Source organism: Rhincodon typus, chromosome 22 (genome assembly GCF_021869965.1).
Source record: "Rhincodon typus isolate 14 chromosome 22, sRhiTyp1.1, whole genome shotgun sequence".
NCBI classification, from domain to species: Eukaryota; Metazoa; Chordata; class Chondrichthyes; order Orectolobiformes; family Rhincodontidae; genus Rhincodon; species Rhincodon typus.
The window spans coordinates 39,946,790-39,972,399 of NC_063353.1; the positions used below are offsets into that span (position 1 = coordinate 39,946,790).

At 40.0% G+C, this 25,610-nt stretch overlaps 1 protein-coding gene across 1 annotated transcript in view; it reads right to left on the reverse strand.

The window, feature by feature from the left end:
* Positions 1-16,008, reverse strand: part of LOC109913619 (rab GDP dissociation inhibitor beta) — a 37,436-nt gene extending 21,428 nt beyond the window's left edge. Inside the window, exon 1 of the mRNA XM_048610106.1 lies at positions 15,750-16,008. Coding sequence (XP_048466063.1) covers positions 15,750-15,794 — 45 coding nt within the window. The 5' untranslated portion in view covers positions 15,795-16,008. The remainder of the gene's footprint in view (positions 1-15,749) is intronic.
* Positions 16,009-25,610: the final 9,602 nt, after the last annotated feature.

Consider the following 25,610-nt stretch of genomic DNA (forward strand, 5'->3'; position numbering starts at 1 on the left):
CAGCATCCGTGGAGGAGAAAACAGAGTTAACGTTTCGGGTCCGGTGACCCTTCCTCGGAACTCACCGGACCCGAAACGTTAACTCTGTTTTCTCCTCCACGGATGCTGCCAGACCTGCTGAGCTTTTCCAGCAGCTTTGATTAAGTGAACGTTTAGTTTGGAAGTCCCCACAAACACTGTAGCCATAAAGTCAAAGAATGTAATTATCCGAGTGAACTAAAGACAATGATGCAACTTCCAAATATTCACAAACAATTGGTAAACCATTGCAATACAATGCAAAGTGCATTATTTAGCTACTTCTAGAAAAGTCTTAAGGGAATTCACATTGCAATTACATTTTCTCACGAAGCTTGACCTACAATGACTAACTGCAGAATCAGGAAACATTTTATCCAAAATAAAGTTTTTAAATCTATCACAATCTATTTGTATTTTGACTAAGAAACTGGAGACCAAAATGTTATTTTTTTAAAAATCATGACAATTTCCCTCCACCGACTTCTCCCTAATTTAAATGCTTACCATTCAAATAGAGCCAATTTGTATTACACAACTATTCTCCATTCACTGCACCTTCATTGGAAAAACCATTCTACTGTACTTGGACACCCCACTGTAATTTTGAGCATGAGCTGGCGACTCAAAATGAACTGCCCCCTACAGTGGTCCTTGCTGATGTCAATTTTCACTCCACTACATTGAAGATGCATAGTTTCCAATGATCTATTACGTAAGCCAAAAACACTAATATCTTGGGGAAAGAGGCAAAGCCAGAAAAGAGATGAGTGGGTATTCAAGACCTTCTTCAAATATCCACATTCCTCCCTTTTCTTGGTATCCAAAAACATTCTTGAAAACATCTGACTTTCCACAAAGACACTTTACATATTGCGTATCACGTGTTTCACTATTTCATGCAACATTTACAGTTGTGACAAATTGATCCACTGTTCACAGCAGCTCTCTTTACACTGACAGAAGTAAATTTACTGAAGATTAGTACAAAACTAATCTTACAACTTCAAGTGAAGTCTCATCACACACTGCTACATTTGCAAGGGAAGGAAAATCAAAAAAAAAAACAGGAAGTTGGTCAATGCTGTAACAGTTAAAATAAAAAATCCGCAAGTTTAAAAAGGGCTAAAATTAAATCACTTAGGCAATAAACTTCAACTGCTTCAAACTATTTAGAATTGTGACAATAGGTCAGAATGTGACTTTTTTTAAAATCTAGAGAAATACATTTCTCCAAAAAAAAACTTACTCAGCTAACAGTTTAGGCTTAGATATACCCTTGTTCTGTGTTTCTACTTTTCACTGAAGCCTTCCAACATTGCCAAATGCCATTTAAATATTTTTCCTGTTCCACATTTGAATGCACACTAAAAACCTTTTAGTACTTTCCACCATAAATATATTTATGTGCAAGGTATTAGTTCAATTTCCAGAATGAACAGCACAACACATTAAAGCAAAGTGATTCCTCAGGCCACATCAAGATTACCAAGATTGCAAAAATAGTCTAAGTGCACCATAAAAGTTGACTTTTCAGCAAGTGACTAACTGGAAGAATAGCTGTAAAATGCCTGCAATCCAATCATATCAAGGATCCCCACCCTACTTTATGCAGTTTCCACAAATATATGGCTGACTGCAAAGCTTTCAAAAGAATTTCTCTGCACAAATGTCAATTTACAATTTGTGCCTTCCCCCAGCATTTAACAAAAAAATTATTCCAAGCTAACCAAGTTCCCTGTGATAGAAAAGGTCTTGTCACGTGTGCCATGTCGAGAACAGTTTGCCAGATACTGACAATTACCTTTTAAATAGTTAACTACTGGCGATACAGAATACACAACTGCCTGCATACTTCAGTGACAATAAAACATCAGATGAAATATTTCATTTATAAATATGCACTTATGAATGAATCAACCTAAAGTTTAAAAATATGTCTCCTTCAGAACATACTTGCTGCCACATTCACTTTTCAAAAGTATGAATAGTCTACAACTAAGCTTGACCTACTTATGAACATAACCAAGAATAAAAAAGTCTGCCAAATCCAGTGCAGCGTTATCAGAGCAGGTTTATTAGTCATTTTCCTGAGCAAGTGAAACTATTGTTCTTTTAAAAGTTTGCATTCAGGTCACGCCCAGATTGGAGGGAAAAACCTGGCACTACTGGAAATCTAGCAAATCTTAGCTCATCAAATTTCAGGTAACATTCAAGGCAACTTTCTTTTCCAGGTAGACAATAGCTGGAAACCCATTTTTCACAAAGCATATGATCTCTATCTGTACCTGCCCTTTCACCTCTTGATCCCAGTATCCACAAATACTCATTTTAATTAGCATGAATGCTATAGCTAGGACTCTATTACATACATGATATGAGAAAAACCAATGATTTTGCTCAAGGTCTTCACATATCTTGAATAGTCAATGTTCCAGCGTTTAATAATCTTTAGGTTAGCCACACAAAAAGGGTCGAGTTATTTAATCATCACTCAATTCAAACAGAAGGCTGGCACTAACAATACAGCACTTTCCTTCAAGCTAATTAGTTTTTTTTATTTAAAAAAAGATCTTCTAAATAAGCCTGGGTTCACAGATGTTATTATACACTTCTGGAGAAGGTGGGACATGAACCCTGGCCTCTTAGTCCAGGGGCAGGGGCACTACCAGTGTGCCACAATACCATATCCTAAATGTGATTTTGGTGATGATCAATTATTTTGCTCCAGCTATTAGCAAAATACTTTCAGATCACCACCATAGGAAGCAATTAGACCCAAATGCCTGTCATGTTTCATAGCGCAATTATCTCTCTGATCAGGTACAAGCATGAGTTTGGAGCGTCTGGAACAGAGCCTACAATCACCAAATATTAAATTGATACTCAATTCTGGACAGTGCAAATATGATAGAGACCAAAACTAAATGTCATTGGAAATTTTTCACTTAGTCACATTCTCAATTTTGGTGGCATTTTAAAAAAAAAGCAGACCACCAGTCAAGTGGACAGTTCAACCTTCTATTGCTTAATAGACCAATTTAAGCCACATAAAACTTTGGATGCACATCAAATTATTTGGTCCTTTTGCAGCACTAACATGTACTAACCCTTTAATGTTAAATCAAGCATAATCAAAACCATACTACTTGATTAAATTCCTTATATAAATGTTGAGTCAACATCCAATCCGAAAGCAATTCCCAGTATTTAAAAGTACAATATAATCATTGTTACACATTTATTCTATTCAGTGGTTTTTCTGGTCTACAGGGAATGACAATAGTAATACACATCAATTCCAATTCTGCATTTGTAGTTTTGGTCTCCTTACTTAAGAGGTATAGTAGCACTGGAGGGGATGCAGAGGAGATTCACTTGGTTCATTTCAGAGTTGAGGGGGTTGGATTATGAGGAGAGACTGAGTAGACTGGGATTATACTCATTGGAATTCAGAAGAATGAGGGGAGATCTTATAGAAACATATAAGATTATGAAGGGAATAGATAAGGTGGAGGTAAGGAGGCTGTTTCCGCTAGCAGGTGAAACTAGGACTATCTGCATTTGTAGTTACAAACTAATACAATATTATAAGATGCTCAAAATGATCTTGATCTGATCTTTTCAGAAGAAATCAACAAGATCAAAGACTTATCGGCAAGTCTGAGAGTTGGATTTCCTTGTTAATTCTATTTCAGTTGCATATACCAATATTAATTCTAATCATCCCAAATACTACAGTCAACCGTCAAATACATTAGTTTCAAAACTGAATACGTATATACAGAATTTAGAAGCCTATGAACCACCATGGATAATGGTTGCATCATAACAAAACCAGCAGCAATAAAAAAAATCAAAAGTTTTATCTGTTGTGTCTGCCTCAACCATATATAAACCCTTGTGAAAAGTATCCGGTCATTTTGTGTACTTTCACTCTCGAAACAGCTATATCCAAAAGACTATTTGCTGTGACAAAGTATCACATTTACAGAAATAATTTCACTGGCATTCTACTAAAAATGAGAATTAGCAAAACGTTGACCAACTATACATTTGTTAGGCTGCTTCAAGATAGTCACACAGCATGGAAATAGACCCTTCACTTCAACTCAAAGCCAGACTTCACAATCTGACCTTGTGCAATTTGCCAGCATTTGGCCCATAATCGCTCTAAAACCTTGCTATTCATATACTCATCCAGATGCCTTTTGACTGTTGTAATTGTACCAGCCACAACCACTTCCTCTGGCAGCTCATTCCATACACACCACCCTTTTCATGCAAAGGTTCACCCTCAATTCCTTTCTAAATCTTTCATTCTATCCATGCCTCAACTTCTAATGGTTGCCCTTCAGCTTCCGATGCTCCAGGGAGAAAAACCCCACCTATAACTCAAACCCTCCAGTCCCAGCAACATCCTTGTAAATCTTTGAGCATCCTCTCAAATAGCTTGCTAACAGTGAACACTTCTGATGGGTCGTCTTTGGGCACTGGGTATCTGGTTTTGGCCCAGAATCTGCACCTGGTCTTTTGTTTTACTGAGACACATTTGTCCCATACATCTAGCGGTGATCCATTTGTCAGGTAATGTTGAACTGCCCTTTTACACTTAAAAGTGTAAAAGCTCTGGTTTTCAATTGTCTGGGCTTGAATCTTGCAAGGGCCTATCTCTAGGCAGAATTATCTCCATGTCTTGGACTGAGGCATTCCCAGCATAGAACTTGGCTAAAAAGCAAGGTGTGCCCTGTTCATTTCAGTTGTTGTGCTTGTATGTTTGGTTTTATGGTTGTTGCAGCTGGTTCCTTTAGAACATAAGAACTAGGAGCAGGAGTAGGCTCCTGCCTGCCCCGCCGTTTAATAAGATCATGGCTGATCTTTTTGAGATTCAGCTCCACTTACCTACCCACTCACCATAACCCTCAATTCCTTTACTGGTCAAAAATTTATATACCCTTGCCTTAAAAACATTCAGCGAGCTAGCTTCAACCGCTTCACTGGGCAGGGAATGCCACAGATTCACCACCTTTTGGGTGAAGAAGTTCCTCCTGACCTCAGTCCTACATCTGCTTCCCTTTATTTTGAGGCAATGCCCTCTAGTCTTAGTTTCACCTGCTAGCGGAAACAACCTCCCTGCCTCCACCTTATCTATTCCCTTCATAATCTTATGTTTCTATAAGATCTCCCCTCATTCTTCTGAATTCCAATGAGTATAATCCCAGTCTACTCAGTCTCTCATAATCCAACCCTCAACTCTGGAATCAACCTCTGCACCCCCTCTAGTGCTAGTGTCTTCTCAAGTTAGGAGACCAAAACTGCGCACAGTACTCCAGGTGTGGCCTCACCAGGACCCTATACAGCTGCAGCATAGCCTCCCTGTTTTTAAACTCCATCCCTCTAGCAATGACAGACAAAATTCCATTTGCCGTTTTAATTACCTGCTGCACCTGCAATCCTACTTTAAGCAATTCATGCACAAGGACACCCAAGTTCCTCTGCACAGCAGCGTGCTGCAATTTTTTACCATTTAAAACATAGTCCAATTTGCTGTTATTCCTACCAAAATGGATGACCTCACACTTATCAACATTGTACTCCATCTGCCAGACCTTTGCCCACTCACTTCGACTATCTATATCCCTCTGCAAACTTCTGCACACTTTGCTCTACCACTCACCTTAGTGTCATCTGCAAATTTTGACATACCACACTTAGTCCCCAACACCAAATCATTTATGTAAATTGTAAACAATTGCGGTCCCAACACTGATCCCTGAGGCACACCACTAGCCACTGACCGCCAACCAGAAAAACACCCATTTACCCCTACTCTTTGCTTTCTACTGGTCAACCAATCCTCTATTCATGCCAATACGTTACCTGTAATACTGTGCACTTTTATCTTATGTAGCAGCCTTTGGTGTGGCACCTTGTCAAATGCCTTCTGGAAATCCAGATACACCACATCCACACGTTCCCCACTGTCCACCATGCAAGTAATGTCCTCAAAGAATTCCACCAAATTAGTTAAACATGACCTACCCTTCATGAACCCATGCTGGGTGTTCCCAATGGGACAATTTATATCCAGATGTCTTGCTATTTCTTTCTTAATTATAGATTCAAGCATTTTCCCCACTACCAAAGTTAAGTTAACTGGCCTAGTTACCTGCTTTTTGTCTACTTCCTTTTTAAAACAGTGGCATCACATTGGCTGTTTTCCAATCTGCGGGAACCAGCCCAGAGTCCAGTGACTTTATAATGATTTTATTTTACTTGAACAGTTGCAGGCAGCTACACCTTGCAAGAAGATATTAAAGCATATTACCCAATCAATCTCAGCACCTGAATCACATCAAGAGACAACGGTCTGGTCAACAGTCACTTGTGGAATATCTTTTAGTTTGCAGCTACATCCGTTTATTTCTGACAAATTGCTCAGACCAGTGAGTATAGGAGTTGGGATGTCATGCTGCATTCACACAGAATGTCAATGTGGCTATTTTTGTACTACTATGTACAGTTCCGGTCACCCTGTTAATGGGAAAGATATTAAATTGGAGAGGCTTCAAAAAAGATTTACAAGGATGATGCCAGGCCTGCAGGGTTTGAGTTATAGGGAGAGGTTGGAACTTTTCATTGGAGCGGATGTGGAGGGGCGACCTTCGAGATTTATAAAATCGAGAGAGGCATAGATAAGGTGATTAGTAAAGGTCTTTCCCCTAAGTTAGGGGAGTCCAAAACTAGAGGCCATATTTTTAATGCAAGGAGAAAGATTTAAAAAGGAACCCTAGGGGCAATTTTTTTACCACCCACAACCCCCCACCGAGGGTGGCTTGTGAGAATGAATTGCCAGAGGAAGAAAGAGATGCCATTACAGTTACAACATCTGAAAGACATTTGGACAGGTACATGACTAGAAAGGCTCAGAGGGATATGGAGCAAATGCAGGCAAGTGGGACAACTTTAGTTTGGGAAACTTGGTCAGCATGGATGAGTTGGAGCAAAGGATCTGTGTTTCTGCGCTGTATGACTAGGGTTAACAACATACTTCCTATAGGAGAGAGTGTTGAGTTACAAGCAAAAAGATTAGTCATAAATGGATGCAATCAGGAATGTTAGAACAGAGGGTCCATTATGCTGGAGAGATCACGGCCTTAAGAAGAATGCAATACAGTCTTAAGTATTACTGTATCAGATCAGACAAAGTGCAGACACATCATCATAATGCGACACGAGTTAGAAGCAAAATATCAGATGCTGCAAATATCAAATTTAGATAGATCTGGTTTATTTGCATATTGCAACTACATCACAATATGGAACAAATCAGAAACCCTACAGTGTGCAATAGGCCATTCAACTTATCAAGTCCACACTGATATCACCCAGCCTCTCACCCTACCCTATCCCTGTAACCCTGCATTTCTCATGGCTACTCCACCCAGCCTGCACATCCCTGGACACTACAGGGCAATTTAGCGTGGCCAATCCACCCAACCTGCCTAGTCATAGAATCATGCAGCACAGAAACAGATGCTTCGGTCCAACTAGTTCATGCTGAACATAATCCCAAACTAATCTATTCCCACCTGCCTGTTCCTGGCCAAAATCCCCCCAAACCTTTTCTAATCATGTATCTATCCAAATGATTTTTTGAAGTTGTAATTGTACCTGCATCCACCACTTCCTCAGGAAGTTCATTCTACATACAAACCACCCTCTAAAAAATTTGCCTCATCTTTTTCTACAAAAAAAAAATCGCTCCCCTCACCTTAAAAATGTGTCCCCTAGTCTTGAAATTCCCCCATCCTAGGGAAAAGACAACTACCATGAACTCTACCTATACCCCTCATTTTATAAACTTCTATCAGGTTGCCTCACAACCTCCTACGCTCCAGTGAAAAAAGTCCCAGTGTATCCACCCTCCCTATAACTCAAACCTTCCATACCTGGCAACATGCTGGTAAATCTCTTCCGAAACTCCATCTTAATAATATCCTTCCTATAACCGGGCAACCAGAACTGGACCCAGTATTCCAGAAGAGGCATCACCAATGTCCTGTACAACCTCAACATGACTTGCCAACTCCTATACTCAAAAGGACTGAGCAATAAAGGCAAGTGTGCCAAATGCCTTTTTAACCACCCTGTTTATGTGACACAAACTTCAAAGAATTATGTACCTGCACCCCTAGGTCCCTCTGTTCTACAACACTACCCAAGGCCCTACCATTAACTGTATAAGCCCTACCCTGTTTACTGTACCAAAATGCAATAGTTCGCATTTATCTAGATTGAACTCCATCTGCCATGTTTCAGCCCAATGATCCATTTGGTCAAGATTCCTTTAATCTCTTTGATCTTCTTCACTGTCTATGTCACCATTTGGTGACATCCACAAACTTACTAACCATGCCTTCTATATTTTCACCCAAATCACTTATATAAATGACAAAAGAGGACCCAGAATTGGTCCCTGTGGAACACTGCTGGTCAAAGGCCTGCAGTTTGAAAAGCAACCTTCCACAAATTATTGTCCCCTGCCATTAAGCCAGTTATCCAACTGGCAAGCTCATCCTGAATCCCACGTGACCTAACTTTACTAGGTAGTCTACCACACAGAAACTTGTCAAAGGCTTTACTAAAACCCAAACAGACAACATCAACTGCACTGCCAATTTTTTGGTAATTTCTCCAAAAAATTAATTAAGTTTGAGACATAATTTTCCTTGCACAAAACCATGTTAACTATCCCTAATCAATTTTTGCCTCTCAATGTCCATAAATCCTATCTTTTATAATCACCTCCAACAATTTACCCACAACTGAAGTTAGATCCCCCCAGGTCTATAGATCACCTGTTTCTTAAACACTAGCCACCCCCACCCAGTCATCAGGCACCTCACCCACAGTTATATATGATGCAAATATTTCTGCAAGGGGGCCTCACAATTTCCTCCCTTACTTCCCACAATGTTCTGGATACATTAGATCATGTCCTGGAAATTTAGCTATCTTAAAGAATACAAAGACCTCTTGAACGTCCTCTTCTGTAATGTGAACTATTTTTAAAACAAAGTTAATTTCTCTGCATCCTCCAGACTCCATTTCTTTCTCCACAGTAGAATCTGATATGAAATACTCATTTATTATCTCTCTCATCTCCTGAGGTTCAACACAAAGATAACCTTCGATCTTTAAGAGGCCCTACCCTCTCTCGCTTGTAATGTATTTGTAGAATCTCTCTGGATTATCGTTAACCTTATCTGCCAATGCTATCTCATATCCCTTCTTTAGCTTCCTGATTTCTCTAAGAATGCCCTACACTCTTCATTGATTAAGAAATCCAACTGAACTAAATTGTCTACATCTAAAAGAAGATTCTCTTATTCTTGATTAGAACCTCAAATGCCTTATTCATCCATTATTCCTTAACCTTACCACCTTAACCTTCGCTCTAATAGGAGCATAATGCCTTCGAACTGTCGTCATCACACTTGAACGCCTCCACTGGTCAGGCATCTTTTTACCTGCCAACAGTCTACTCCAATCAACTTTTGAAAGCTGATGTCTCATACCATTAAAATCTTTGGACTTTGGGAGGAAACTGGAGCAACCGGAGGAAATCCACACATACATGAGGAAAATGTACTTCAAAAGGTGTGTAATAACATACATGAACAGGTTGATTAACAAAAACAAACTAAAAATTTTAAAAAGTTAGAATTAAAAAAATTATAACACCAGTTCTGGACTCTTGTGGCACAGTAGCAGCATCCCTCCCCAGACCAGGAGGCCCAAGTCTCAACTGTTCCAGAGGTGTGTAATAAAACAAGTTGATTAGAAAAATAGGTTAAATTAAAATAAAAAAAGTAGTGCAAACATGCATGGCTGCAATAAAAAATAAAGGGCCTGGACTTCATGTAAAAGAAAAATACAAATTTAAGCAGGATACATTTCTGAACGTGAAACGCTGTTCCATGCCCTGTCTTATTGTAAAGCCTCTCAGTTCAATAAATTGCTTGTAAGTTTAATGTCACAGGTCAGAAGGAACAATACAAATTTAAAATTACTTGTAAAATCTGAATTTCACAGTCTGGAAAACTGCCTGGGAGACACCATAATGAAAATCTGGAAAACAATGCCTTTGACATATGTCAGACAGGTCAAAGGTAAATAAGCAAGGGGTCAATGTTAACATTCAACAAAATAAAACTGTCTGGAGAGGAGATTGAAGCTAAATTTGAACTCCTGGAATAAAGTATGATTAAAATCAGATCAAACCAATTGAACACTCCTTCACTTCAACCAGAGGGGAGAATTTCTCTGCTAAGTTTGGACGAGGATGTCATCCAATTTTTATAAAAGGCCACAGTTAAAGCATTTTGGCATAATCTAATGAATAAAATTAATGATCTAAACAAAATTTACTTTGATTAATAATTGTTGGCTCTAACTTAATGTTGCTTTCAATACTCATTACCAATGTTGCAAAATCTAATCACAGTCCAGCAGATTTGATTTTCACATCTGAACACTGAACCAAATTAGGTAAGTGGTTGACAGTCATGAAGATCATACAACCACTGTTTCCTGTAGTGTCCAAAATAAACCCTTCGAAGAAAACCAAAGACTACAGTCTGAGGCAGTGGTATAGTGGCAATGTCACAGAACTAATAATCCAGAAGCACAGGCTAATGTTCTGGGGGCAAGTGGAAAACTGCCAACACCTTCAAACAAAAACTACAGGGGAATTAACTTAATGGCTTATTGGGAAAAGATTAGAGCCTATTAAAAAGGATTGACTGTAGTGTTTGGAAATACATAACCTAATCACGCAGAGTCATGAAGCTATGCTGAAGTGGAAATCATGCCTAACAAATTTATTAGAATTAGACTAGTACCATAATCACAGTAAGAGGTCACCCAGTTAGGACGCAGAGGAGGAGGAGGAACCTGTCAAATTCTTTCCCATAAAGGGGTGAATAGGTTTGTCTAAGTATACCAGGGAAGGTGATGGCCTAGTGGCACTATCACCAGATTATTAAAGGAGACCTGAGGACCCAGATTTGAATCCTACCACGGCAAATGGCGGAATTTAAATTCAATACAAAACCTGGAATTAAGAGTCTAATGATGACCACAAATCCATTCGATTGTTAGAAAAACCCATCTGGTTCACTAATGTCCTCTTTAAGGGAAGGGACTGCCATCCTTAACTGATTCAGCCTAGTGACTCCAGACCCACAACGTTGTTAACTCAAAGTACCCTCTGGACAATAAATACTGGCCTAGCCAGCAATACATTTTTCCCATGAATGAATAGTGAAGAAAATGCATGTTAAGCCAAATACATCATAACAGCAAGGCAGAAAAGTATCAATACTGAAGGCAACCACAACATGGGATGCAAGGAATAACTGTCATTAATGTTTAGGTTAATCTATTTGCCCAAACAATTGAACAGCAGAACGCTAAATAGTACATGAATATATAGAGATAGTAGGAACTGAAGGGTCTAGGCCTGAAACGTCAGCTTTTTTGCTCCTATGCTGCTGCTTGGCCTGCTGTGTTCATCCAGCTCTGCACCTTGTCGTCATGAATATATATAGTGTGCTTTTGCTAACCCATAGTTTAAAACATTTAAAACAAGACTCCAAGACCCCTTTCCTAACTTCCATAATGAGAAGAAAATGAAACTAGTGCAAGCAATTGGTAAACTCAAGATGTCACTACAATGAAAGAGAATCCACAGCATAGTTAGATTATTTTTGGCTTCACGTTCATAACATATTGCAGGCAGCAACTATATTTTTCAAGCACAGTTTTCAATATCACCTCACCTGCCAACTCACCTACCAAATGGGCAAAAATCAAAAGGCTACCAGGTGTACTACTAAATGCTAACCACAAATATACAGCCAAAGCTCCACATTATAAAAAAAACATACCCATAAGCAAAGAGACACAAAGCAAAGATACAAGGAATAATTCAGGTACATAAAATTGGGTAAAGAAATTTGCCCATTAATTCACTCCCAATGATAAATACATAACATTCTTGATGTGGCAACTAAAGGTGTCAAAATGATCAGTACAAAAAGACAGATCCTTTAAAAAGCCAAGGAGATGAATAAGGCCCTTTTCTAAATTAGAATCATAGAATCTCTAGTGTGGAAGCAAGTTTGGTCCAGAGTCCACACCAACCCTCCAAAGAACATCCCACTCAGACCATATCCCTGTAACCTTGCATTTTTTATGGCTAATCCACCTAGCGTGCACATACCAAGATACAATGGGCAATTTAGCACAGCCAATCCACCTGACTTGCACATCTTTGGATTTTAGAAGGAAACCCAGCAAACATGGGGAGAATGTTTGAGTCTGCATAGTCAATTGAGGCTGGAATTGAACCCAGGACCCTGATGCTGAGGCAGCAGTGCCAACTACTGAGCAACCATGTTATCCCTAAATTAAAATGTGGTTTAACGATTTAAGTTTTCCTTTTAAAATAAGATTTATAATCTCATTTTGAAAAATTTAGCAGTTTGCTGTTAAAATCCTTGCAGAAACATTGTCAACATGCATTATTCTCACTTGACAACTGAAATTGTTGAAATTACCACTTCAATAATCTGATGACTGCTGATCCTATTCTCAGTCAGTTGTGCAGCACAGAAAAAGATCCTTCTGTCCAACTTGTCCATGCCAGCTAGGGAGGCGATAGCCTAGTGGTATTACCTCTAGACTGTTGATGCAGAGACCCAGATAACATTCTGGGGATCCGGGTTCGAATCCCACCATGGCAGATGGCGGAATTTGAAACCAATAAAATATCTGGAATTAAGAATCTAACGATGACCATGAGTCGATTGTCAGAAAACTCCATCTGGTTCACTAATGTCCTTTAGGGAAGGAAACTGCCATTCTTACCATCCCACAGCAATGTGGCTGACTCTCAACCGCCCTCTGGGCAATTAGGGATGGGCAATAAATGCTGCCTAGCTAGCAACGCCCTCCTCCTGTTAATGAATTTTTAAAAATCCTAAATTAATCTAGTCCTATTTGCCAGCACTCGGCCCATATTCCTCCAAACCCTTCCTATTCATGTACCCATCCAGTTGCCTATTTAACATTGTAATTGTACCAGCCTCCACCACTTCCTCTAGCTGGCGTGCAAATGTTGGTTAACCCAGCAGTATCCTTAGATTTCAGCAACATGAGAAGTAAAAAGTAATCTAAACCCACAAAGATCCAAGTTACAAATTAAATCAAACATATCTTAATCATCAGAACAGGGTAACAGAATAATCCATTTGTCAAGTAACAAAAAAATTATTGGAGGTTAAGTCACATTAGAATACAATTATTGTGAAACCATTTCATCCCAACGTGCTCTTCTAATATAGATAATCACTGCAAGTCTCAATTCAAAGCAGAACTGAGAGCTGACTGGCTCAGACTTCCATAATTAAACCATATACCATCTGCACTATTTATTTGCTTGTTATCCAACAGACTGAATCACATTGCTTTTCACTTCCACTTATGAGAGATTTACTTGGTGCACCTTGGGTAGTGGCACTGTACAACATTAAGAGGGTTTAAGTGGTTACCAGATTTTTGTTAAATATAGTCCTATCCATCTGTTCCACTTTCTTTCCCAGGTGGAAGTCTCAATTCAGTGGCAGCATCCAAAGAGGTCAGGAGTCATGGATCCAAACCCCATTCAGGAATCAAACAAAGTCTAGGTACACTATAATGTGAGGTTTCTGCACTGTCTTTCAAATGAAAGATGAAATTCAGACTCATCTGCTGGGAGAGAGGCAAGGCATTGTTTTCTTAATGTCCTAGCCAATATATATTCCTCAACTAACAAGTTGATTATTGTTCGTAGGGTCTTCTGGTGCAAATTGGCAGTTGTGCTTCCCTACATTATCACAGTGACCACATTTCAAAGTGTAGTTGGCTGTGATGCACCTTGGGATAATATGAAGTTATAAATAGTGGTATTTAACAGCAGGTTCTCTTTTTCTTCTTTCCTATACGACAGGCCTTGGCTTTGTTAACTTGGTCATTAAGTCAGTAGTTATCTAAGGATTGGCAGACAGACATTCTTCACCACTACGAAAAAGGAGGAAGAGACTACGAAGATAAAATTGAAAGAAAGAAAAATGTTTCATTTGAGCACAAAGACCTTTTACAGCTAGACCACAAACTTAAATTTACTTCCAAGTCCTGAACCAAGACATTTCTTTCACGTTATTCAAGAGAAAAAACAATAGGGATTTTTTTTCAGATTTCAAACAGTTGTTTTCAATTACAAAACAGAAACCAAAACAAAACACAGCCAAAGACAAATTAAACAGAACAGCTGTTTTTTAAAGAATTTTGAAAATATTTTCTACAACATGCAATGGAAGGGCTGAAAGAATGGTAGTTGCAAGGTGAGTACTCAACTGAGGGGAATAAATTGTAAAATGTGATGTGCAACCTAGATTTTAGACTGATTTCAGAAAAACAGGTCCAATGTCCTATTACGTAACTACATCAACCGCTGACCCTCTCCAAACACACTGATCAAAACAGATCTGTATCATGAGAATTTAGTTTGTACACAAAACAAGTCATCTCTAGTCTAGATGAAGAGGTTGTACATAATTAATATTTAGGGACATAGGTAGCACGTTTACTTGCACAGTAGTATCACCCTAGGTGAATAGAAAAAACAAATGGTGATATTGTTCCAAATTAGGATTGAGAGAGACTTAAAGACAAATTTCCATTCCCATACATCTGTTGCCCTTTCCGCGTTGATAGCGGAGGTCACAAATTTAAAACATGCTGTTGAAGTACCCTTGGTGCTGCTGTACTGCATCGTATACATCGTACAGACTGTCGAATGTTGATGGGATGTTGGTCAAATTAGCTTTGTTCTGGATGATCTCGAGTCCCTCGAGGGTTGTTGGAGAAGCTACACCTATCCAGACAAGGGGGAGTATTTCATCATACTCCTGATACGTGACTTGCAGGCCGTGGACAGGTCGCTGGGAGTCAGGAGGTATTGCCCTACAAAAGCTTCCAAGCATTCACAGCGGTCACGGAGAACGCATTCTAGACATCTTTATACTGACCAAAAGAAGGGAAAATAAATGCATACACCGCTAGACATGCTCAATATCTGAAAATAGTGTCAGCATTTTAATTGTGGCCTTTTTTTGCAGAGCATTTCAGCTGCTGCCGAGCAATCGACCATTTTGTTCTGAATTTCAGCAGCCGCAGCTCCTTGCTGATGCTTAGAATTATATATTGCCCGAATTTTTTTTTTTGAGAAGCCAAAGAGCTCCCATCACCAACCACTTGCCCGACCTCAAGCTTCAACATCGGCAACGCACAAGCTTCCGGTGTCCAAAAGGAAAAAAAAACCCGCCAACCTTGCGATAGCAAAACGATGAAGACTCTCCCATGGAGGAGAAATAGGTGAGTGAATTCAGTGGGAAAGAAAACTCCTACTCCCCTCCCCCACCGGGGTCTGGTCCCTTTGCCTTACTCTCTCCATCTCCGTCCTCCTCCCCACCCCAACCCCTCCTCTCCCTGACTCAGCTAGAAGCAGCGAGAGGTGGAGATGGGGAGAGGCCCAAGGCCTAGGCGGGCGCTGCCGGGCGACCTCGCCCCTCGCCGCCCAACGCTCACAAAGCATCGGGCCTCAAAGCCAAGGGCAAACTCACCGTGAGACCAGTGCCCAGCACGATCACATCGTATTCCTCATTCATCTTCACCGATAGCGGTTAGTTCTTTTTGATTTCAGGGAAAGAGACAAAACGATGAACTCCGATCTGGAACAATCTCCGATACTGCTCCCCTGCCCCCGTCACTGACGCAGGCGCATGCGCACTACCCGCCCTTTGAGGGGGCGGGAAAAAAACTACAAGGCGGAGCGCAACCTCAACGCGCATGTGCACAACTCCCCACCAGCACGCGACCTAGCCCGAGGGCCGTTCACGCATGCGTGATGTTTGGGCTGTCGAGGATCGCTCCTGCCCGGAACCGTCAACCACCTCAGCTCCAGCTGCAGCATTTTTTTTTAACGGTTGCGGGGGGGGGGGGTGGGCGGTGATGGGGTGTGGTTGCGCAGCCGCAGTGGGGTTCCCGCCGCGTGCGGCTGAACGCTGGGCGTTTGGAAGTCACTGGCAGCCACGTAGCAGCTCAGCTCCCCCGCCTCCATCTCCTTAAAGGGAGCGATAAAACCGCAGGTAGACTCCGTCTTTAGGCGAATACAGAAATGTCACCATGGATTTAAAGGTGTGCGGCTCTCCTGCTATGTTAACTGACTCCCCATTCATCATCTCCAAAGGCAGTTTAGGTCTGTTCTGGAGGAGTGGGGGGATACTGGACTCGAAACGTCAACTCTGTTTTCCTCTCTCCACAGATGCTGCCAGAGCTGCTGAGTTTCTCCAGCAATTTCTATTCTTCTTTCAGGAATACTCCCCACGTGGGAGATTCAGGACACTAATTGAGAAGGTATTTGGAATGCTTTGCCAACAGCAAGGAAATTATGCTGGAGCTGTACAACGTGATAGGCCACAGCTGGACTAATGGTGGCTGGTAAGCTCAGATGGTTAGCGAATGATGCTAAGAACATCAAAGTATTGGCTTCAGTTCCCACACTGAACGACATTACCAGCATCCACGCCAGACTCACTTTAAATGCCATAACATTCAAGACTTTGGGTCCAGAGCTGGAAAGTGGGACCGGAGTATATTTAGCATAGTTTTGGCAATAGCCTCAGTGGGCCTTTTCTATACTCTGTCATTCTGTACTGTGCGCAGTTCTGGTGACCACATTATAGGAAGATTGTGATCGCACTAGAGTGGGTGCAAAGGAGATTTGGTATTGCCTGGGATTCAGCTGTGAAGAGAGACACCAGATAAGTTGGGTTGTATTCTTTTGAGCAGAGACAGTTAAAGGGACACCTGATTGAGGTTATGTGGAGTATAGATAGGGTGCATAGGAAGAAACTTTTCCCTTTGATAGAGGTATCAAAGAATACAGAAGTATGGGCCAAGTAGTGGAAGATGGGAATGGAGTAGATAAGTACTTGATGACTGATGTAGACATGATAGGCTTAAGAGCCTCTGTCCATGCTGTAAAATCCTTATGACTATACAGGGAAATATGGCCTGTTTGTTTGGTAACCCATCAACCATAGTGAGCATCAACTGCTTTCACCATTAAGGCACAGTGCCACTGTATGTGTATCTTATATAAGTTTTGTGTTACAACAATTCACCAAAGCACCTTCCAAGCCCACATCTCTATCATTTAGAAGGACAAGGGCAGCAGATGTGTGGGAACACCGTTACTTGCAAGTTCCCCTCCAAACCACAAACCACTATGATTTGGAGCTATTATCACCTTTCATGCACCTTTGCTGCAAAATCCTGGAACTTCCTGACCAGCAACATTATGGGTGTATTTACATCCTAGGCAATTCAAAAAGATCACTTACTACCTTATCAAGGGCATTTGGGAATGGACAATAAATTTTGGCCTGTCAATGTTGCCCAGGATCCATGAAAGAATTAAAAAGAATGCTTATGGTTAATGCTGTTGATGAGGTGTATGTGAACATCCAAAAGGCATTTGATATAAAGCTGCCCAACAGATTTACAGGCAAAGTTTATGTCAGTGGAATATAAGGGACTGTAGCAATATGAATACAAAATTAGCAGAGGAAGCAAAGACTAGTGGTAAATATTTGTTCTTGAACTGGAGCAAGGAACGTAATGGAGGACCCCAGGAACAGTTATTTTAATTTCTTTAAAATTCATTCACAAGATGAGAGTGTCACTGAGGGTATCAGTGTTTAGACTCCCTAGTTTTCCTGGTATACATTAACGATCCAGATCCTGGTGTTTGGGCATAATTTCAACATTTACAGATGATAAAAAACTTGTAAGTGTTGTGAAGAATCATGTAGAACTTTAAAGAGATGTAAAATCTTCCACATTAGACAGATGTTCACCTGCACATCTGCTAATGTGGTATATTGTATCCGCTGTTCCTGATGTGGCCTCCTCTACATCGGGGAAACCAAGCGGAGGCTTGGAGACCGCTTTGTGGAGCACCTACACTCGGTTCGTGACAAACGACAACTCCCTCTCCCACTCCTTGGATGACATGTCCATCCTGGGCCACCTCCAATGCCACAACGATGCCACCTGAAGGCTGGAGGAACAGCACCTCATATTCCACTTGGGAACCCTGCAGCCCAGTGGTCTCAATGTGGGCTTCACAAGCTTCAAAATCTCCCCACCCCCAACCTCATCCCAAGACCAGCCCATCTCGTCCCCGCCTCCTTGACCTGTCTGTCTTTTCTCCCACCTATCTGCTCCTCCCACCTCACTGACCAAACCCAACCCCCACTTCCTACCCACTAGCCTCATCCCCGCCTCCTTGACCTGTCCGTCTTCCCTCCCACCTACCCGCCCCTCCCTCCTCACTGACCAACCCCCATCCCAACTCCCTACCTACACTCACCTGTACTGGCTTCATCCCTGCCTCCTTGACCTGTCCATCTTCTCTCCACCTATCTGCTCCTCTATCCACCTTCAATCATCGCCTCCCCTTCTCTCTATTTATTTCAGAGCCCCCTTCTCCTCCCCCATTTCTGAAGAAGGGTCCAGACCCAAAATGTCAGCTTTCCTGTTCCTCTGATGCTGCCTGGCCTGCTGTGTTCATTCAACTCTACACCTTGTTATCTCAGACTCCAGCATCGGCAGTTCCTGCTATCTCTTTAAAGGGATGTAGTCCGGTCGGTTGATTGGGCTAGCAAATGGCAGATTAGATTTAATACAGAGAAGTGTGAAGTGATTCATTTTGCTGGGAAGAATGAGGAGAGGCGATATAAACTAAATGGTACAATTCTAAAGGGATGCAGGAACAGAGGAACTTTGCAAAATAGGTGCACAAATTATTGTAGGTGACAGGAGAAGTTAAAAACCTGGTTATAAGGGCAGTCAGGATTCTGGGCTTTGTAATTCAGGCTGCAGAACATAAAATTATGATAACCCTGCATAAAACAGTCTCAATAGAAGTACTGTCTTTAATTCTGAGTGCCACACTTGAAGAAAGGAATGAAGGCATCAGAAAAAAAAAAAATTGAGAACGATTCAAAGGATGTGGAACTTCAGTTACATAGAAAGATTGGAGAACTTTTGAACAGCATTCCCTCTAATTTTTTAATCAGCTGCATGGGCCTTTGTGGCAGAAACTTCCAGAACCAGCTGCTAACGCTGTGCTTGGCGTGCAGGCACTAATCGCTGTGCTCAGAACATCAGAGCGATTGTTATAACTGCAGCTGTGCAGCTCAGAAGGAAAGTTGATTGTGAATGTTCTCATTGGAGAAGAGAGGATTGAGAGGAGATTTGATAGAAATCTTCAAAATCATGAAAGATCTGGACAGAATAGATGGAGAGGAGCTGTTCATATTCGTGGAAGCATTGAGAACCAGAGGACACAGATTCAAGCCAATTGGAAAAAGAAGCAATGGCAACATGAGAATTTTTTTCCCCACAAAGTCTGAAAAGCAGTTCCTGGGAGTGTACTAGAGGTTGTGTAAACTGAGGCTTTGAATGAGAATTTATTGGACTTGAAATCAAAGTTGCAGAAATATGGCAAAAAGGCAAGAAGCTGGCATGAGTTGAATTGCTTCTTCAGAGGACCAGATCAGACAGGACGGGCTGAATATACACTATGATCATGAAACCAAGCTGACAATCATTATGAAATCTCACTGATGTGGTTTAAGAACACGAGTTAAGATATAAAGGTGGCCAACTTTTACACTTCTGAAAACATAGTCAATTTAACAGACCTGAATATCAGTCTCATGTATATTTGTTGTCAGAGCTATTGTGTTAGCTAGCATTTTGGTCACATTTTTTAAATTCAATTTTTCAAATATACGTATCACTAACAAAGCCAGCATTGATTGCCCACCCCTAATTACCCTTGAAGAGGATATGGCAATGAGCACTCCTAATGGTGAAGTTACTCCTCTTTTTATGGTTAGATAGTAAGCTCTTGGACTTTTACCTAGCAGGAAAGGAGAAACAATGATATATCCAAATCTGGATAGTGTGTAACTTGAAAGGGATCTTGAACAATAAATTTTGCTGGCTGTATTTATAAATTTATTAAGCTGTACTTTCCCAAGTGACAATTATTTTTGCCTGAAACACAGCAAGTTTACCTCCCTGTCATACTCATGATGTGGTCAAGGAAGTCTGAAAATTTCAAATAGTCAAAGTAGTAGGGCACAACAGAAGTTGCAGATTCAGTTGTGTCTTTTAGCAATGAAGAACAGGAATATCTTCCATTGAGCCCACAAACAGTAAATGTGATGAATGAGGTTGGGATGTGGTGACATCCAGTGTAGGAGTTCCCATCTGTGGTGTAGTTACATGTGAATTTCAAGGTTCAGGGTGGTGTTATGGGGTCTGTGATGTTACACAGTTGAAGGAGGTTACAGAGAGAGGGAAGGGCCGGTGCCATGACATATTTAAATATAAAAATAAGAATATTAAATTCTGTGCATTTAGACCTTTTTTGAGAAACTATTTTGTTTTACTTTAAATGCTATATGTTCTTTTACAAATAGGCCCTTTATTCCTTGTACCTGAATAGAATGTGAACATTGCTGGTGAGACCAGCATTTATTGTCCATCATTACTTGTCCTGGATTCTGACCAGTTCCTCCCTTACCTTTACTCAATTGTAATACCGTTAAGTCTGATTCCAACTTCACCCTCTCAACCTGCAGGGCGAATTCTATCATATCATGGTGACTGGCCACTAGGGCCTTCTTCATCTTGAGCTCCCTAATCAAGTCTGCCTCATTGCACATCACCAAATCCAGAATTGCCTGTTCCGAGTGGGCTCTAACGCAAGCTGCTCCAAAAAGCCAACTTGTAGACATTCCAAGAATTCTTTTTCTTGGAATCCGTTACCAACCTGATTTTCCCAGTTTATCTGCATATTGACGTCCCCCATGATAAAGTGCCTTTCTTACATGCTTTCTCTATCTCCTTGTGTCCTGACTACTATAGGAGGCCTTTACATAACTCCCACTGGGGTCTTTTCTCCTTTGCAGTTCCTCAATTCTACCTGCAAAGATTCTGTGCTTGCTGACTGTTTATCACTTTGTGCTATCAATTTAATTTAATTTCTTACTAACAAGGCAGCCCTGCACCCTCTTCCCATCTGCCTATCCTTTCGATAGTATGAGTATCCTTGGATAGGAGTCCTGTTAAAAATGGTCAGTTTGTTAGAACTGGACGATAAATCTGCAAATAAATATACACCATAGATGTTCGCAGTCCTAGTTTTTTGTTCAGATCCTCCTTATATTAAACTCTAAAAATCTCTCACCTAATCTCTTAGCCTCTTATTTCTCCCTTCCTTTCAGAGATTGCTGAAAATCTACCTCTTTGACTGAGCATCTATCCAAATGTTCCCTCCTTTGTATTGATATTATTTATTATTTTCCTGATTACTTGCCTGTGAAACATCTCCATTGTTATAGCACACTACATTAAATGATTGTTGTCATTTCACAAATAAAGGAGGAAAGAAAATGTGATGATTAGATTGGTTATATGAAATATTGAGAAGCCAGTTTTGGAGATGATATGGCAGAGATAAATAGGTGTCTCGTGTTGTTGGTCAGTGTTGTCAGCTGGTGCTAGGGAGCATTATGTTAACCCCATTTATGCACTATTGCATTTTTGGATTATTTTTCTAATAAACAATACTAGTTAAGGCACCATCAAATAACTCTTGTTCAATTTATGTATTCTTGTCATCCATGCAATCCTTGCCAGCATTATTTAACACTTCCCTATTTGGTCTCATCCATAAAATTTAGAGGATGTTCAAAGTTCAAATCCTAAATATAAGTTCTGAACAGAGATTGTCCTTCATCCTATTTGCAATCTTCCAGTTTTACCTTCTAAGCACCATTCCTCAAGGTAAAAATGAAGATTTGCACAGTCTCCCGTGATTGATGTTTGCTGAGGAAATTGAAGAATTCACGATGAAGAATCAGTTTTATCCATACAGCCGTGTGTCACATGAAGACTCATCTTTGCACTGTGCAAAATGAACATTGCCCTGCCACATTTCTGGGGAAATACAACATTATTCACTGGAATTATTGCGGATCCAGCTTAAAAGTGACCATTGCTGGGTTATTAAACTTTGTAAAAGGATGTCAGTACTTAAAGCTTGAAGGCATGGAACCTTAATGAGAGAAAACAAACTGAATTTTATATCTTACTTCTCTGCTTTTGTTTCCAGCATGCAAACATGGTGCGTGCAAGGTGATAGAATTTTGATGTGTTTTGTGGGAAATGTTTGTTTTAAGAAGTATATTTCAATGAAGTATCAGATTTGCGACTGGTTGTGTGACCTTTTCACAGAAAAGCACATAGAAGCAAGTTAGCCATTAAAGTCATAATTACGAGCAGACAAATTAAGAGTGGAAGTAGGCCATTCAACCCCTCACACCTGCACCACCATTCAATAAGATCATAGCTGATCTGATCGTTTCACATTTCCTTCTACCCCCAATAACATTTCACCCTGATATAGAAATATATCTACCTCTGCCATAAAAATATTCAAAGACCCTGCTTCCACTACCTTTTGACTTATTTTTTATTAAAACATAAGTTTGACATTTTTTGTTCAGTGCAGTGAAATATGGTAATGATAGTTATGAACAAACATTGCACTGATATTAAAACTGATGGATGACATCTCGTACTCCACAATAACTCATAACCAGCTCAGGATGTGAACAAATTGATTAGGAAATTAATTACAGTATGTTCATCCTTTTGCATTTTGAATACTGTTGATGTATAGACAAATTGATCTGTGTTGAAGTGAGTTAAGTAAAATTTGCTCTTTGCAAAAGAAAATATATAAAACTACAAAGCTCCTGTTTGGGAAATGCACCTAGGAATTAGAGTGCACAAGACAAGTTAGTTGTGGCTATTACAAAACCTATTTTTTGTTCATAAGATGTGAAGAATGCCACAAGATTAATACTTATTTTAAAGTGCCTCATTTTCCATGACAAATTGAATGCCTGGAACCTGTTATTCTAGAAAAGTGCAGACTTCAAGAAGATTTGCTTGAAGTCTTTGTGATAATAAAAGGCTTAAAGCCAATCCATATTGATAAGTGAGTTGGGCTGGATAGACAAAGCAGGACCAGTGGGATATAAATTTAAATGAGACGCTTCATTGCTCCAAGCAATTTATTCAACTTTATAAATGTTACTATTTCAGTATAAATAATATTTTTATAAAGGCAGAATGTATGATTTTAAAAATAGATTGAGTTCCTAATCCTGATTTAATTTCTGCCACTTGCTAAATTGGTGTCACTCAATACAACACTCATTGGCTGACTATAACTCAGAGAAGGGTTTCTGGAGAACATGACCAGGGGAGTGATAAGAGGACACAGGGTAACTGTGAAACACTCTTTTTGGCTTGAATTTCAAGCCTGCGGTATTTTAAGACCATTGACATGCAATTCACAATTTCTGACAAGTATACTTTAACTTAACAATATTCTTTATCTGAAGATATCCAAATAAAATGTCTGCCTCATTATGATAAAATAGACAGATTTCTGCCGTTAATTGAGGCTTTAGTTGTATCTAGCCTATTAGTGGTGCTAGCGTCTGTGAAGATCCTGTCCCTGCAAAGTTTCTATCTTTGTAACTATGATCAATAAAGAATAAAAAAGAAGCATATTATATAAATGATGACAGATTGCAGAGCCCTGAGATGCAGAAGGATCTGGGTGTCCTTGTGAATGAATCACAAAAGATTATTATGCAGGTACAACAAGTAATTAGGAAAACTACTAAGTTATCCTGAGGGTAATTGAGTACAAAAGTGGGGACGTCATGCTTCAGTTATACAGAAGACTGGTGAAACCACATCTGTATCACTAAGTACAGTATTGGTTAAATAAAAGAAAGAACTGCAGAAGGGTTAGTTCTGTTTTTCTGCCCACAGATGCTGCCAGTCCTACTGAATTACTCCAGCGCCTTCCATCTGTTTCAGATCTCCAGCATCAATAGTTCTTTGTTTTATTTGACGAACACCTCAGTACTTCAGATGTGGTCTCATTGGCTCTCTGTATAATAGAAACATAACATCCTTATTTTGTATTCTTTTAAGCCCTCATGATAAATTATTAACACTCCTAATTACAAGTTGCACCTGCATTATCAATACTGCTGAAGGGTCACTGGGCTCAAAACATTAACTCCTTTTTTCTCCATAGATGCTGTCAAACCTGTTGACTTCCTTCAGCAGTATTGCTCATCTATTTTGAGGGAAAGTGTGAATGTTTTTGAGGCAGTTCAAAGAATATTCACTGGACTAATACCAGGAATGGGTGGATTGTCTTGTGAGGTTAACCTTTCATCCACTGGAGTTTAGAAGGAGGAAACAACTTGATTGAAAGAGACAAAATCCTGAGGGGTTTTGACAGCATGGATGTTGTTTCCTTCTTAATCTAGAACTAGTGATCTCTATTTAAAGATCAGAGGTCATCTATTTAAAATAGATTAGGCATTTTGTTCTGTCAGAGGGTTCAGAGCCTTTGGAACTCTCTTCCTGAATAGACAGTGAAAGCAGAGTCCTTGAATAGCTTGAAGGCAAAGTTGAATAGATTCTTGTTAAACAAGAGGTAAAAGATTATCAGGAATAGGTGGAAATGTGGATTTGAAGTTACAATCAAATCAGTCTTTATTCTATTGAATGACAGAGCAAGCTTGAGGAGCTGACTGGCCTATTGCTGATGCATATGTAATACCACCACACAAAACTGTGCTGAGGGAAGACGCTGGTCTACCAGGTAGTGCTAATCTCTTTCACACAGCACCGGGAGGGGCATTTTATCCTCCGTTTTCCACATACTAAGACCATAACCCTTTACGTAGATTACTCATTTTAAGAGTGATGGTTCAAGCAATGGGAACAAGGTGTTGAGTCTGTTATTCTTCCTTCCCAATGTATATCCTATTTCTCTGTCACTTTTGTCATGCTTTGAAGATAACCATTTTTTTTCCTGATAAAAATCAGTTGTTTACCTTGTGATTGCACTGTCATTGTGAAGCAGTTCCTTATTGCAATCATATAATTGCCAGGGGCGATTGATGAGATTTATCAGCCATTGTTCACACACAATAAACTTATTGCTCAAAGGATGTTAAGCAATGGAAACCATGGAAATGGTCACGTGGGTAGTAGGAACTAGAAAAACTGCCACACAGTTAACCCTTGCAGCCATCTGGCTTGCCTTAGCACCATGTTCCAGAAGCATATCAACCTAACATTGATAAATCAGGTGCTTATCAGTTGTTAATGAGATTGTCAAAAATTATACAGTCATTTTCGTTAAAAGATAACTGTTAGGTTATCAGAGTCTTGAAGATCAACAACTAGATTTGGCAAAGTTATATGTTTATTATTGGCCAATGAGACTATAGTTGATAGCT